The sequence below is a fragment of the Anopheles bellator genome, chromosome X, assembly GCF_943735745.2.
Source record: "Anopheles bellator chromosome X, idAnoBellAS_SP24_06.2, whole genome shotgun sequence".
Taxonomy (NCBI): domain Eukaryota; kingdom Metazoa; phylum Arthropoda; class Insecta; order Diptera; family Culicidae; genus Anopheles; species Anopheles bellator.
In genome coordinates this window covers 12,267,735-12,282,302 of record NC_071287.1, presented here as the reverse complement: position 1 = coordinate 12,282,302, position 14,568 = coordinate 12,267,735, and the positions used below count along the sequence as shown (strand labels likewise).

General features: G+C 40.7%; 1 protein-coding gene across 1 annotated transcript in view; it reads left to right on the top strand.

The window, feature by feature from the left end:
• LOC131213753 (kinesin-like protein Klp10A) overlaps positions 1-12,936 on the top strand; it is a 17,495-nt gene extending 4,559 nt beyond the window's left edge. Inside the window, exons 2-7 of the mRNA XM_058207868.1 lie at positions 8,889-8,971; positions 9,078-9,592; positions 9,781-10,027; positions 10,115-10,774; positions 10,858-11,032; positions 11,107-12,936. Of these exons, the coding sequence (XP_058063851.1) occupies positions 8,889-8,971; positions 9,078-9,592; positions 9,781-10,027; positions 10,115-10,774; positions 10,858-11,032; positions 11,107-11,258 (1,832 nt within the window). The 3' untranslated portion in view covers positions 11,259-12,936. The remainder of the gene's footprint in view (positions 1-8,888; positions 8,972-9,077; positions 9,593-9,780; positions 10,028-10,114; positions 10,775-10,857; positions 11,033-11,106) is intronic.
• Positions 12,937-14,568: the final 1,632 nt, after the last annotated feature.

The window sequence follows — 14,568 nt, the reverse complement described above, 5'->3', positions numbered from 1 at the left end:
GAATCCATTGCATTGCTCATGACTTCGTGGTTGATGCACTTATAACTATATTTCTCTCTTTTTGGGTTCGCCTTTTCACTCTTCCCTACCTATTCTTGCATTCCCAGCGCGATGATGCGTTGGTGGTTTTGAAGTGCATGGGTCGAGGGTGTCATGTGTCATCCGTCATATGCACATTGTTTTCGTTTTGGTCGCGTACATGGGCTCGAGCCGGGTTATTTTTCGATGCGTAGATCATTTGGTCCGTATCCTTTAATGGAAAATTAAGGAAAGGAATTAAGTAATTGTGTTACATTTTTAGCATTGCAATCCTGTCATAATAACTTAACAACTTAACTAGGTAACTTAACTGTTACCTTCTCCACAAACGTGACGAGACGACTGAAACGAGCAAAATGAAAAGTTTTGAACATTATTTTACTGTGACTGAAAACTGTCCAATAAACTTACCTGGATTATTTCGATCAGGAACAAACATGATGGAAATTTGAAGCACTACCCAGTGAACAAAGTTGAGTGCCTCAGCTTTTCTCACCATGGAGTTTCGAGGGACAAACCACGGACAAACCACGGACAAACCACGGACAAACCACGGACAAACCACGGACAAACCACGGACAAACCACGGACAAACCACGGTCCAGAGTATTTCGTTCATATATATGCCCATACTGAGAAGGCCTGATCCCTTGTTGGCGAATTCTGGTCCCTCGAATTTATTTCTCGAAATTGCCCCTTGTCTGCCTCTCTCCTATATGCCCCCTCTCTTTCTTTCTCTCGTATTCCCTCCCTTCCGTTCGAGAAATGAAAATGCTTCGGGATTCGGGTTCGGTTCGGTATCGGTTTATTGTTCGCTCTTTTTTGTCTCTTTCGCTCGCTCGCCGATTCACTCCGCTCTATAGGGCATACCTACTCGTGCATTTCTGGCTGGCGCTTTGCTGTTTGGTGGTGAGAGGTTCTTGTGTTGGTGGGTAATCCGCCGTCGTACACACTATCGGTGGCTCCAGGGGTTGTTGTTTTCGGTGTTGATGCGTAGATCGTTCCGCTCGTAGTTTTCGATGCATTTCACAAAAGAAGATAAGAAAGTAAATTTTTGTTAGAGTTTTTGCATTGCATTCCTGTAATTTTATCTTACCTTCTCCCCAAACGTGACGAGACGACTGAAACGAGCAAAGCGAAAACATTTCAACATTATTTGATTGTGACTGAATACTGTCCACTACACATACTTGGATTATTTCTATCAGGTACAAACGTGATGGAAAGAGAAGCACTAGCACTTGGTACTTTGCACCTGGCACTTAGAAAATACAGAAGCAGAGGTTTCGTTCCGATTCGCCTAAGTCCAAATGGAACAGAAGTTAAAGACAGACTGTCGGACCCTCAGAATCTTCGGGATTTTGCTTCGATCTCGCTATCTCTGTTTTTCCTATTCCTTTTGCTTTCTCTCCTCCGTTCGTCTTCCCTCGACACTGCGTACGCATCGCCTCTCGCCCATAGCGCCTTTCCTCTCCCAAATTCAAACCCACAAGCTGACGCGTGAAAGCCCTCCTCACGCATCGACCACACTATGAGTTTTCTCTACAGGTTTTTTTGATATGCTAGCGTCCACACTAGAAGCGTTTGCGCGAAAAATTCCGTGAGCTCCAGTGAGTGAAATGACAGTTCGTTTGTTTATGCTTTGATTTTTCAGTTTCCTTTCCTTCTCCTTCTATGGCCATTTTTGGCAAAATTTGATCCGCTGATCCGCGATCCGTACTCTTGAGACCACCCCTCTCACTATGGCGGTTTTATCGGAGTAAGCTGAGCTCTGTGGTCCTTATACCGGTAAAATGTATGGAGGGAGCGTTCTTACTCCGCTATCCTTCGGCTTATACCGGTAAAAATCCGATGGGCGCCGTGAGAGTTTTCCCCTATATTTTTATTCTCTCTTCCTCTCATTCCATACGCCCGCTCAATGAACTGTTAAATCGTTCAGCTGTTGTAAACAAAGTGTTGCATTTATTCAGTTTTTTACAACAATGGTTTTTGAACAATTGTTTCACTTTTCTGTAGGGCACTGTTTTTGGGCAATTATTTAGCACTGCGTTGTCGCTTTCGATAGTCCGCTTGCATCGTCGCATCGTCCGCTCCATCGTAATCGTCCGCTGCGTTGTCGGCATTCAATGGGCCCAATGATGAAACTCGAATCGAGAAGTCGAACGTTCATCCGAGTTCATTTTGCTATCGCGGCAGTCGATCGACTTTCCGTACGGAAAGGATGAACTTTCCGTAACGGGAACTTTCAACTGGATGAACTGTTTTGTCGAACGATCGACTTGTCACGGCATTATCAAACTCGAATGAATTGTCGTATTCAACAATCCGACTTCCGTCAACTTTTTGCTGCGGAAAGAGCAGCTCTGTTAGGATGTCTTTGATTTTATCAATTAGTTTGTATTGTTCATGCTCCGCAGGGATAGCTAGGTAGGCCGAAAGGATACTGGTGGGTTTTTTTTCATTCATGTGGTTGATAATTACCCCGTAAAGAAACTAATTAGTTCGGAAGAAAGAAGGGCAAGAGTAGGTAAGTGCTTTGTATTCCTGTGGTTACCGCAGTCCCGAATAGGCCGGAAAGATACGGGTAATTTTTTTGAATCATGTTGCTACAGCAGTTGCAAATAGGGCGAAGAGATTCGGGTAAGTTTGTTTCTATTTCGGAAAGTAGGGTAAAAAACATTTCCCTTGAGATGCGAAAATTTTTCTTGAACCCGCAACAACATTATTCCATGAAAGAAAAATCGATGATGATTTTCGATTTTGGGCACACTTACCCTAGTGATAAAAAATTCAGTGGGTCGGATTTACATCGCAATATTTTGTGATGAATCGTTATATTTTCAGTTTCTTTGCTATCACTGTCACTATCGAAAACGTAATACGCGGAAATCGTCTTAAAATTTCAGAAATGTAAAAGCAAGAATCGTACGCCCATCTGAACTGCTATCTGTGTATCTGTGTGTGCAATGTTTACAAAAATGCACCAGGATGGCAGTTCGTACTCGAAGAGCTTGACAAACTTTCACATTCAAGCTTTTTAGCACATTTTTGCACATTTAGCACTCGGAGCTTCTCGAATCGAAAACCGTGATACCGACCATCGAGTTCGACAAACGAGTACGAGAAGTTCACTCGAATCAGCCGTGCGAGTTTCATAATAGGGGGGAATAGCAGGATGACACTTTGTTCCATTTCATGGTCGGCTGAAAATGTAAATAGATGCGGTGCACTTTCACGATTTAGAAGTAAATACCTCTCGAGAAATGCTTCCCGATGCTTAAATTTACTTGCTGAAATAAGCAACAGCTTAGAATTCTCAGTTAAACATTATTTTTACACCGATGATGCGTCGTCGATTTGCTTGCGTCGTACGTTCTGTGTTCCTGCATGAAACAGGAAATTTCTAACAGTTTGACGTTCGAGTGCCGGATCAGACTCTCTGTTAGCGGGAAAGAGACAGAAAATACTGTTCGCTGTTGCGCTTTTTTTCTGGTATTTGTCGAGAACCGAATTTGCCGTGAGATGTTTCGTCTCAGTATGGAGAATATGAGTGACTTTTTTGTTCGGGATTCCAACAGGACTCAGCACCTTCGCACTCAGCACGCACCACCCAAGAATGGTTAAAAAATGAAGTTCCTCGCTTCATTTCCACCGTATAATGGCCACCAAAATCTCCGGATGCCTATCCGTTGGACTATTGAGACTGGGGTATTTTAGAAAGCAAGCTTGGCACTAAAAAGTACCAAACTGTCGATCACCTCAAGCAAGCGCTTCGCCGCAAGAATGGGACAAAATTGCGTCTATCTTTTCCTATATCGGATTCAGCATTTCTTTGCACATGACATTGAGAACAGTACACAGTATCATAATGCCATATCGGTTGTAGCACATCTCTAGATACCCCCTCTTTGGGACCTTCACTAAGACGCCTTGCATACAGTCTGCAGGAAAAGTCACGGTTTCCCAGTTAATTTTTTAATTAGGTTATGCAACATTTGCGTGGTTGGCTTTGAGCATATCAGCCGATATGCAGTTAGCGGCTTCGTTAGATTTCACGCATGCGACCACTAGTTCAATATGCCGCAATGATGGAGCCTCCGTGTTAACACTAGATATACCACACCAGTCATTTTGACTGGTCGGGCAGTTCGAATTGCAAATTTCCAGTACATATAATTTTTTTTCCCCGAAATGATGTCATGACTTTTAATAGCTCTAAGTAAAGAATACATTTTATAAATAATTTTTTTTTATATACGTTAGTAAAAAAAAATTTTTTTTTTGAGATTTATACCATACCAGTCAAAATGACTGGTCTTTGTTTCCATGAAGAATTTTAGGCCAAAACAGCAAATGTTGCTCAGAATATGATCTATTGATCTCTAAATCGTAGGTTGGGCACTCCAGACCGTTGTTGTGTGCAACAAAAAAATTGTTTACCGCACCCCTTTCCCTTCTCCTCACGCCGACATCCCAACTGATGTACCAACGATCGTCAACAGGTTAGAAGCCACTACAGTCTTGGGGTAAAATTGGGCAATTTCGCAAGCAAAATTGAAGGCATTTCTTGCAATATTGTACGCACGTGGAGCATACGAAGGAAATACTTTGAGACTTCAATATTTGTGGAGCAACAAATCATCCTTTTTTCCAGTACTGTGAGTCGACGTGATTTTACCGAGATCCTACAGTACATTCGTTTCGACAATAAAAATCAGAGGAGTCAACGTTTGCAAACGGACGAATTCGCTTTAGTTTTGAACAATTTGAGAAATTTTGTTTTGAAAATAGTCAAAACTGCTTCAAACCGGGAGCTTACGAGGGTCACTATTTATATTTCGGGAATAGGAACAAAAACAAATAGTGAAGCTGCGAATATATTTTTATTGTTTTTCAAAGTACTCGCCACGATGATCGATACACTTTTGCATGCGCTTAAACCAATTTTCAAAGCATTTATTCCATTCCGAATGAGGTATCTCCAAAACATGATTTTTGAACGCTTCAAGAGCTTCTTCGGGCGATGAAAATCGTTGACCACGCAGTTTATTCTTCACGGATGGGAACAAAAAGAAATCATTGGGTGCCAAATCAGGGCTGTACGGCGGATGACCCATCAATTCGATGTTTTGAGTGCTCAAATAGTCTCTTGTTTGAGCCGATGTGTGAGAGCTGGCATTGTCATGATGAAGAACAATCCGACGTCTCTTGTTTGTTTTCCTTATTTCACCGAAGATTTCTGGCAAACAGATGGTTGTGTACCACTCAGAATTTACTGTTCTACGATCCTCTAGAGACACTGTTGCAATATGACCAGTTTTTCCGAAGAAACAGGCCACCATTTTCTTTGAAGTGCTTCGTGTGCGAACAACTTTTGTTGGATTTGGTTCATCTTGGAACATCCATACAGTCAACTGCTGCTTACTTTCGGGCTCATACGAATATATCCATGATTCGTCACCTATCACGATTTTATAAACGTCTTTTGAAGCACCGCGATTGTATTTCTGAAGCATTTCTTTGCACCAATCGACACGAGCCTTTTTTTGACCGATTGTCAAATTATGTGGGATCCAACGTGAACATAATTTTCGCACAGCTAAGTGTTCATGTAAAATCGCATATATGCTGGTGGAACTAATGCTTAGGGATGCCTCAATCTCACAATAGGTTACATGACGATCTTGCTTAATCATTTCGTGCACAGCATCGATGTTTTCTGGCACTACAGTCGATTTTGGACGACCTTTACGAAACTCGTCGGACAGCGAACTACGACCACGATTGAATTCACTATACCAGCGATACACAGTGGTTTTTGATGGAGCATCATCGCCAAAAGTCAAATTAAGTTGATTGACGCACTCTTGTTGTAATAATCCACGTCGAAAGTCGTAAAAAATCATCGCTCGAAAATGTTCACGATTCAGTTCCATTTTTTTGCCGAGACGAAACTTTCAACTAAATATAAAATAAACAAATAGCGTCCGTATGACAAAATGTTCTGAGTACGTATGTCGTCAAAAATGTCAAACTTTACGATGGAACCATCAGATGGACTCACATGACATCAGTGTTGCCAATTCCCGAAATATAAATAGTGACCTTCGTATATTACCGTGATTTGGTATGGTTTTCCATATTTATGAAAAGAAGAGGCTCGAAATGCCTCAACGTTCCTAAGCGAATTTGTTGTAATGAAACTTCTTGAGCCGTATACCATGAAGGGAAGAACTGTAACAACCGATAATTTCTTTACAAGTATTTCTTTGGCAATAGGGCTAAGATTTGAAAACATTTCTTTGGTTGGAACTATACGCGCAAACAAGAGGGAACTGCTGAAAAGTTGCACACTGAAAGGAGACAACATGGCACGTTTCTCAACGTTGTTATACACATGCAATGGATGCTCGCTTACTGTTTATAAGAGCAAACCAAAAAATAACGTTTATACTTAGTACAAGACATAAGCATGTAAAAATTGATAAAGCTTCTAAGAAATTTCCTGGAACTGTATCATTTTATAATGGAACCAAATACATGTCAAAACTCGCACCAGGTGAGTTTGGCTCAAACTGCTTGAAAACTATCCGAGTTTTGCTGAGATTTACTCAGATTTTGTATATGGGAGCCCCCCTTTGTAAAGAGGGGAGGGGTTTCCAACATTAACCAGAACATTTCCCCACTCCTAAAACCCCCGCCTGCGAATTCGGTTCGATTTGCTCGAAAACGTTTGTATGGGACGTTACGTATGAGACGTTACGTATGGGGCGTTACGTTACGTTACGTTTGTATGGGAGCACCCCCTTCCCGGAGGTTTGGGAGGGTCAAACTTTCCTATTCACAATCTGGGGTCACAAACTACGCTGTGCAAAATTTCACGCGGATTGGTTCTGTAGTTTTAAAGAAAATGCGGTACACACACACTAATATATAGATTATCCAACAAAGTGATAAAAATTAAGTGTTTTGTTATACAAAAATGTATACAAATCCATTTATCGATTACAATTAACATTACTAAACTTGTTTTATCAATTTTATAGAGTGAATAAACACTTGAAGTCATAATAAGCAATTTTTCACATGACCAGTCATTTTGACTGGTCTGGTATAAATTGGTATATTGAAAACGGTGGTATATCTAGTGTTAATGCATAGAGGAGACATGTGTCTCCGGTTGCTGCGGGTTTTCCCCCTTCGCTTCACGCAAGGGAATCGGCCCCCAGGCTTTTTTGTTGCGTCTGCACGAGCGCTTTACTTCCCGTTCGAGTTCTTGATACCGTTGACGAGCTGCGTCTTTCGCGCTTCCAATTTATGAATTCCATCTTGAACGATTTTCATGAATTCCATCCCCGATGGAGGAATGGTTTCCTTTTGTTTCTGGCGAGCAGAATTTCACATGTGGTTTTACGGTGATCATGCTTTCTTCGTTTAGTTTATGTGGTACCCATTTTTTCAGTCCTGGATGTTTCTCCGGGCATTTAAAAGATATTGTGTGTTGGGATATATTTGACTGATCAGCGAGTTGTTGTTGCGTTTTTGTGTCATTTTCGTTCAAAAGTTCTTGTAGTTCAGCGTCCTCGAAGTGGACTCTTGCGACGCTCTTTGTTTGTGAAGTCAAAATCACCATGTTAAAATTTTTAAATCACTCAAAGCACTGTAATCTTCCAAAAGCATGATCAACATAAGCTTCGACAAGCATTTGATACAATTCTGTAGCAGTTTTATTCAGCAGGTAGCAGAAAAGCAATGATCCACGCAAAACGTTTTTTTCAGGCACAAAAGTCGACATGGTCTAACATATTCAGAGATAAGTTGCAACTTACAGGGTGCGCCACGAAAGATTAATTTTTCTATTTGGTTATAAAATAAAAACGGTCTAATATTTTTCGATGCTTGAACATTGATTTGAAAGGTTGATTCTTCAATTTTTTCATGAAAAACAATTTTGTTAAAATATCTATTACGACTGGGTTAGCCAGTAACCCATTCAATCGACCTATTTTTGCGACGACCATTCATTCTAACGGCGCCAGACCAGTATCCGCACCGAACAGTTTATCGTTCTGGGTGCATTGACTTCTTATGTACGACGTGTGGGTTTAATGTGGGGAATAATAAAGATTTAATCATTTCACGGTATTTGATTTTTTTTCCATTGTAAATGATCCGTTGTAAAAGACACGTCGATATTAAATGACTTGTAAATAAAGAATGAATTGGCAGATTGAAATGAAACTTCACATACTATCATATGAAGTGTCTGCGTTGCTCGCTAAAGGCGTTGAATCGAATAGCACAATGTTTTGAAAAACTCAAGACAGATTCATCATTAGATTGATGCATAATAATTTTGATTTCTTTGAGGTTTTCTAAACATTAATATATTCGTTATAATTCTTCAACTAGACTTCAATGTGTTTACTTTTGTTGCAGGGCTTAGGAAATACTTTGTTAAACGGTACTAAAATTGATCAATAAGAAATTATCAGTTGAAATTGATAAAAAAATTATTGCTTTAGGAACAATTATGTAACAACTACTTTCAGAATTAATCACATTGATAGAGCAGTCTGTAACGCTCGTCGCTGTCAACGCAGCTGGCCCGGGTTCGACTCCCCGGACCGGTTGTCACTCAATCGGTCATGGTTTCGATTCCCGATACCGGCGTGCCAGAAGGGTTGGCGCGGGGCTAACAACCACACCCGTAAAAAACGAACTGTTATGAATAGCATTAGAGATATTAACAATGTCTCTGGTGCACACCAAGACCGCACAGTGGTTGTAGCGGCAAAGAAGAACTTTCAGAATTCTGATTTCTGTCTGATGTTTGACCCTTTTCGTAGATATTCAACGAATTGATCGACTGACGATTGCACATGGCAAAAAAGAAACAGAACCGCCTATTGAGAGTAAGACACAATCAAAGGTAAGCGTTAAGGTAATAGGAACAATCTAGTGTGTTCCTTTTAATGCGATAGCAGTAAGATGAGTGTTCCCTTAATTCGACCGTTTCTTGTCAATTCTTTCGGTAGACTAACGCACGTGTGATGCAGGTGGCGGTGCAACAACAGCAACAGGCTCCCGTGCAAAATAATGTTGCGTTGAATACGACTGTTGCAGGATCAATTCCTAGACGATCATCGTGCGTAGTGACTGTCGGCTTGATGGAGGAAAATCGTATCAAACAGCGTGACAAGTTCAAGGTGTTGCGTGAGAAGAAAAATGCATTGATGAACCAGGACGGCGGTAATCCTAATTGGGAATTTGCCAACATGATTCGCGAGTACCAAAACACACTCGATTTTCGACCTCTAACGGACGGACAACCGGTAGAGAATCATCAGATTACGGTGTGCGTTCGTAAGCGTCCACTAAGTCAAAAGGAGTTGGCGCGCAAAGAAATCGACGTCATCTGCGTGCCGAACCAAAACACATTAATTGTGCATGAACCCAAAACAAAAGTCGATTTAACGAAATATCTCGATAATCAGAAGTACCGGTTCGATTACATTTTTGATGAAACATGCACAAACGAAATGGTTTACAAGTAAGTGATAAGTGAGCGATAACTCATTCGTTCAGCTCATTCGTTCAATAGTTGACACTCTGGTAGCAATATCAAACAGTTGTTTAATAATATTTCATTGTTAATTATAAAACGTGTTTTACGTAAATTATTCTCTCTCGATCTCTGTCTCGTTCTCTCTTTTTCTTCTCGCTTGTCTTTCTTGCCAGCTACACGGCCAAGCCTTTGGTTCAGTCCGTTTTTGATGGTGGAATGGCCACCTGTTTCGCTTATGGTCAGACAGGTTCCGGAAAGACACACACCATGGGTGGAAACTTCTCTGGCAAAATGCAGGATAGCAAGAGCGGCATCTATGCTCTAGCAGCGAAGGACGTTTTTGAGTATTTGCGCAGCCCACAGTATAGTAACAAAAATTTATCAGTTTCGGCTAGCTTTTTTGAGATTTACAGTGGGAAGGTAAGTATTTTTCTCTGGGCAGGCTTATGGCTTATGTTTAAGTAAATTTGTTTTTATTTTGCTGTGTGTTTCACTTCTTTTAAAAAGGTTTTTGATTTACTGTCGAACAAACGCAAAATTCGTGTTCTGGAAGATGGTAAACGGCAAGTTCAACTAATCGGTTTAATGGAGAAGGAAGTACATTCGGTGGACGATGTTCTTGCCGTTATTAGCGCCGGGAACAGTGTACGAACGTCTGGCCAAACGGCGGCCAATGCGAATTCCTCCCGTTCGCATGCCATTTTCTCGCTAACGTTACGTGCCCGTGGTTCTACTAAAACCGATGGCAAGTTTTCTTTCATCGATCTGGCGGGCAATGAGCGGGGCGCAGACACCTCGTCCGAGGACCCGCGAACTCGTTCGGAGAGTTCCGACATTAATAAATCTCTGCTCGCTCTAAAAGAGTGTATCCGGGCGCTTGGTCGTCAGAGTCACTTACCATTCCGCGGTAGCACCCTAACGCTTGTACTGCGTGATTCGTTTGTCGGTGAGAACACTAAAACGTGCATGATAGCGATGATCGCACCTGGGATGACTTCCTGTGAGCATACGTTAAATACGCTTCGGTATGCACACCGTGCCAAGGAACTTGTGGCACTCGATCCGACCAACTGTCCAGAGGGTGTCGAATTAAGCGAGAACGATGAACATATGAATGGTGGTGGTTTGACGAACCGGAATGATCTAGCACTAGTACGTGCGCTGAACGTGAGTACATCGGCAGTAATTTTCCGGCTTATATACTCTCTTTTCGCCACTATACAAACATAGATATTTATTTCGATTTGAAGGAACATGAAATGTCAGTGGAAATGTATAACCACCATACGGCCATATCGGAATTACAGCAAAAAGAAGAGGAGGTAGTGGATAGTCATCAGCGGATACACGAGTTTCTTGAGAAATGCTTCAATGAATCCAGGGAACTACTAAACCTAACTAATACTGTAGACTATGATCAACATGGTAAGCATATAGTTACGCATTCCGGTTTGTTTAAAAAGTGCAGTTCTTATAATTCAAATTTTCTTTTGTTGCAGCTTATGGAAAACGTGGCAAGGAACTATTTACTTTACTAGCGGAAAATATGGAAATTATAATGATGAAGAATTTAATGTCTGAATTCGAGGCTAAGCTGAAACAGGAGGAAATAGTGTCAAGAGCTAACAAATCAAACCGTCAGCAGAAATAGTAAGCTCTTCGATGAAAAGATTTTTTTTTATTTCTGTGTTTTTGTATTACATTTTTTATTGTTGTGATTTTGTATGCTGTATTTGCGTTGATCGCACATCATTTACTTTATATTTCGAAAATAAAATACGTGGAGAACACTGATTTTCTTATTCGCATTTTTATTTTGAACTGTTAAAACCGACAGAGCCGTATTCAGCAACTTAAACTTTTGCATTCAATTTGATGCACTTTCAGAGTTCGAACTGTATCTTACGGCTCCTTTGTAAAGCGTCGATAAATCGGCAGAGCGTAGTTGGATGATCTGCCCTGAACCGACGACACTTATTTTCATTTGGTCGATCACACAAGCGGTGCTATATTTTTGTTATGGCTATTGCGAACGTTGATGATAATGCGAAAGAGTTTTACTGTTTGCTTCAATATAATGTTTAATCATAGATGTTATAGAAAGAGAGTAAAATGAAGTGTTTTTTGTTTAATTAAACATAATGAGTGGTACAGATTTAATTGGGAAAGAGATTTAATTGGGTCTTCGAATGCTTCAGGATGCAAACCATGATATATTGTAGGAATACAAAATACGATTGTCCATCGAAATGAATTTATTGCTTAGAGATGCATTTTTGCATACTTTGCGTATGCTGTTTACTATGAAACAGGTGAACAACAGCTAGTTTACTGAATTTTATAGCAGAAGTTAGGAGTAAAGAATGTATGAAATTATCTTGAAAGTGTTAGGAAGGTTAATTGCATTGCGTGTTTACATTTGAACTGGTATTTATTTGCAACCATATATCGTTTATTACTAGAACTACTAGCTCTAATTTCACCGCAGAACATCAAACAGAACTACAAGGAGTGGTAGATTTCAACACAAATAGATGGTAAGAGGAATGATCGAATATGCTCGAAAAAAATATAGAAGGAAAAATTGGACGATATGAAACATGGAATAATTAAAGTATAGTAGATATGAAAATATTGAAATGTAAAAAGATAGACGATCCGAGTGTTTTTTCATAATCTTTACTATTATAATATAGTATGGCAATAGACAGAATAAAATCATATTGCAATTTCATATTGCATCTTGCAGTTTCTTGCATCATCTCGGCGTCAAGGCGTCGTTATATGATCAGAAGTAATTTGCGATTTGTATGTATGTATGTAAAGGTTAAAAGACATTGAATCAAACAATAATGACCCAATAAAAAAGGATAAAAAACCAATAATTCTTGTCATTTTGTCAATTTAGCTAATCATTATAGTTATTATGGTGCTAACGTACCTCATCTTGTATCGCATAAAAAGGTGATACTGCGGGGACAAACGATGCGTAACGTAATGTTTTTGGCATTTCAGATTAATGCCAAACTGTTGCGCTTCTATCAAAACGTTTATGTTTTGGCCGAGGCGTAAACAGTTTGGCATTACAAATTAATTTAACGCTAGTTTTTACGCCTCGTGTGGCATCCCAGATAAAATTTGAGAACAAGAAACTATTTAAAACTAAATTATTAACGGAAACTATGTAAAAATTTGAAGTTAAGTGGTTGCCGATTACTTTTCATGATAGAAAAAAAAATTATTGAACTTAAATTACAAATGAATAACTAAATAAACATGGCTAAATAAACCAACAAGACGAACACAAATTAAAGAATATATTATCAATACAAAATATGGGATAGAAAAAATGGTTAGACTGATATGGTTCTAGACAGTGAAAGTATTCGAAACGTTTACGGTTGGGTAGATTTTGAAAACTGTAAACAAGATAATGAAAATAAATTTACAGATCGAAATGTTATAATAAATATAGTGTACGAAACTGTTTGGCATGTTTTGATGTCTTCTTCTTATCTGGCTACAACCGCCGAGCGGTCTTGGCCTGCTTCAGGAAACCCTTCCAGTGCTCGCGATCGAGAGCCTTCGTCCACCACATTTGGATTCCGGTCGTTCTCGCGTCCAGGTCGACGCAAAAACGAGTCAGGTTTAAATAGTGTCCATGTTTCAGATGCGTATGTGAGTACTGGGATTATGAAGGTTCTGTATAACCCCAGCTGCGACCGTCGCGACACGAGATGTGAGCGAAATAGTTTCCGCCGACTTACCAGCCCCAGGACACCATGTGCTATCAGGAGATCTTGTAAACCTCTTCCCGTCTAGGTACTCTCGGAGGAATCCGTGCCCCAAGAGCACATGGGTGTGGCGGACATGCGCATCTTAAGGCATGCCACCCAAGTTACACACGTACCTCCTGCCAAGGCCAAGCTGATGCGCACTGAGCGCACAGCACAATAATAACATGGTGCGTAAGCCAAAACCATACGGAACACGGAAGAACCGTACAGCAGGGTTCCGGCTTGCAAATATGCTGCATAAGCCGAAACCCGGCAGAACGTGAAGCGACCGTATAATGGGGTTTCCCGGTTACAAATATGTGCGCACCAAATATAAGCCCACGCGCGGACCAAGCGAATACCCAAACGCAGAAATGCGAACTTGGCTTAAAGTATGGAAAGTAGGTCACCAACTGCAGTTGTCTCCCTTTAACTTTGTACCCCCTTTAACTTTAAGAACCAATAGTATAAATACTGACCCCAGACATAAACGGGGCCAGTCCCCTATTCGACAACTCACGGTCATGACTCTGACCATGAGGCCAACCAAAGCAACTTGCGTTGTGTCAAACTTATTGGCCCTCGCCCGTCTTAAGCCTAGTGATCCGAAATGCAGCTTAAGAGGTAAAGTTGCCATATGACGACCGTGACAAACGCAACAAGGTGCTAGCTTGTTGCGATACTGACTCGAGCTGAGCGAACAACCAACAAAGTGAAAAAGTGAAAAAGCTGGACTCTCTGCTCGTGGACAGAATTAGAGGCTAGAAAGATTCAAAAGTGCTAAAGCTCACAGATAGCCATATAAAACTAAGAGCTTAAAACATTACGCTCTTTAAAACATTTAAACATTGCGGCTGGCACAAAGTTCTCCATTTAAATGCAACAGCAACGAGTGCAACAATGGCAACCAGTAACTCCAAGAAAACGGAAGTGAGTGGTGTCTCCCAGGTCACGATTGTGAATAACTTGGAACAGCACAAGCTGCAGCTAGAAGAACAGCAAGTGCTACTGTGGTTAACGGTGCTAATGGTAGCAGGACTGCTCGTAATTAAGCTGCATGACAAATACTGCCGATACCAGAGAAACGTGGCAGTGAAGGCTGCACGGACGGTAGTGGCAAACCTGAACGCCTAGGTAGAAGATGCGATATGCTGTAACGAGCTATCCCTGAATATTGCAGACAGA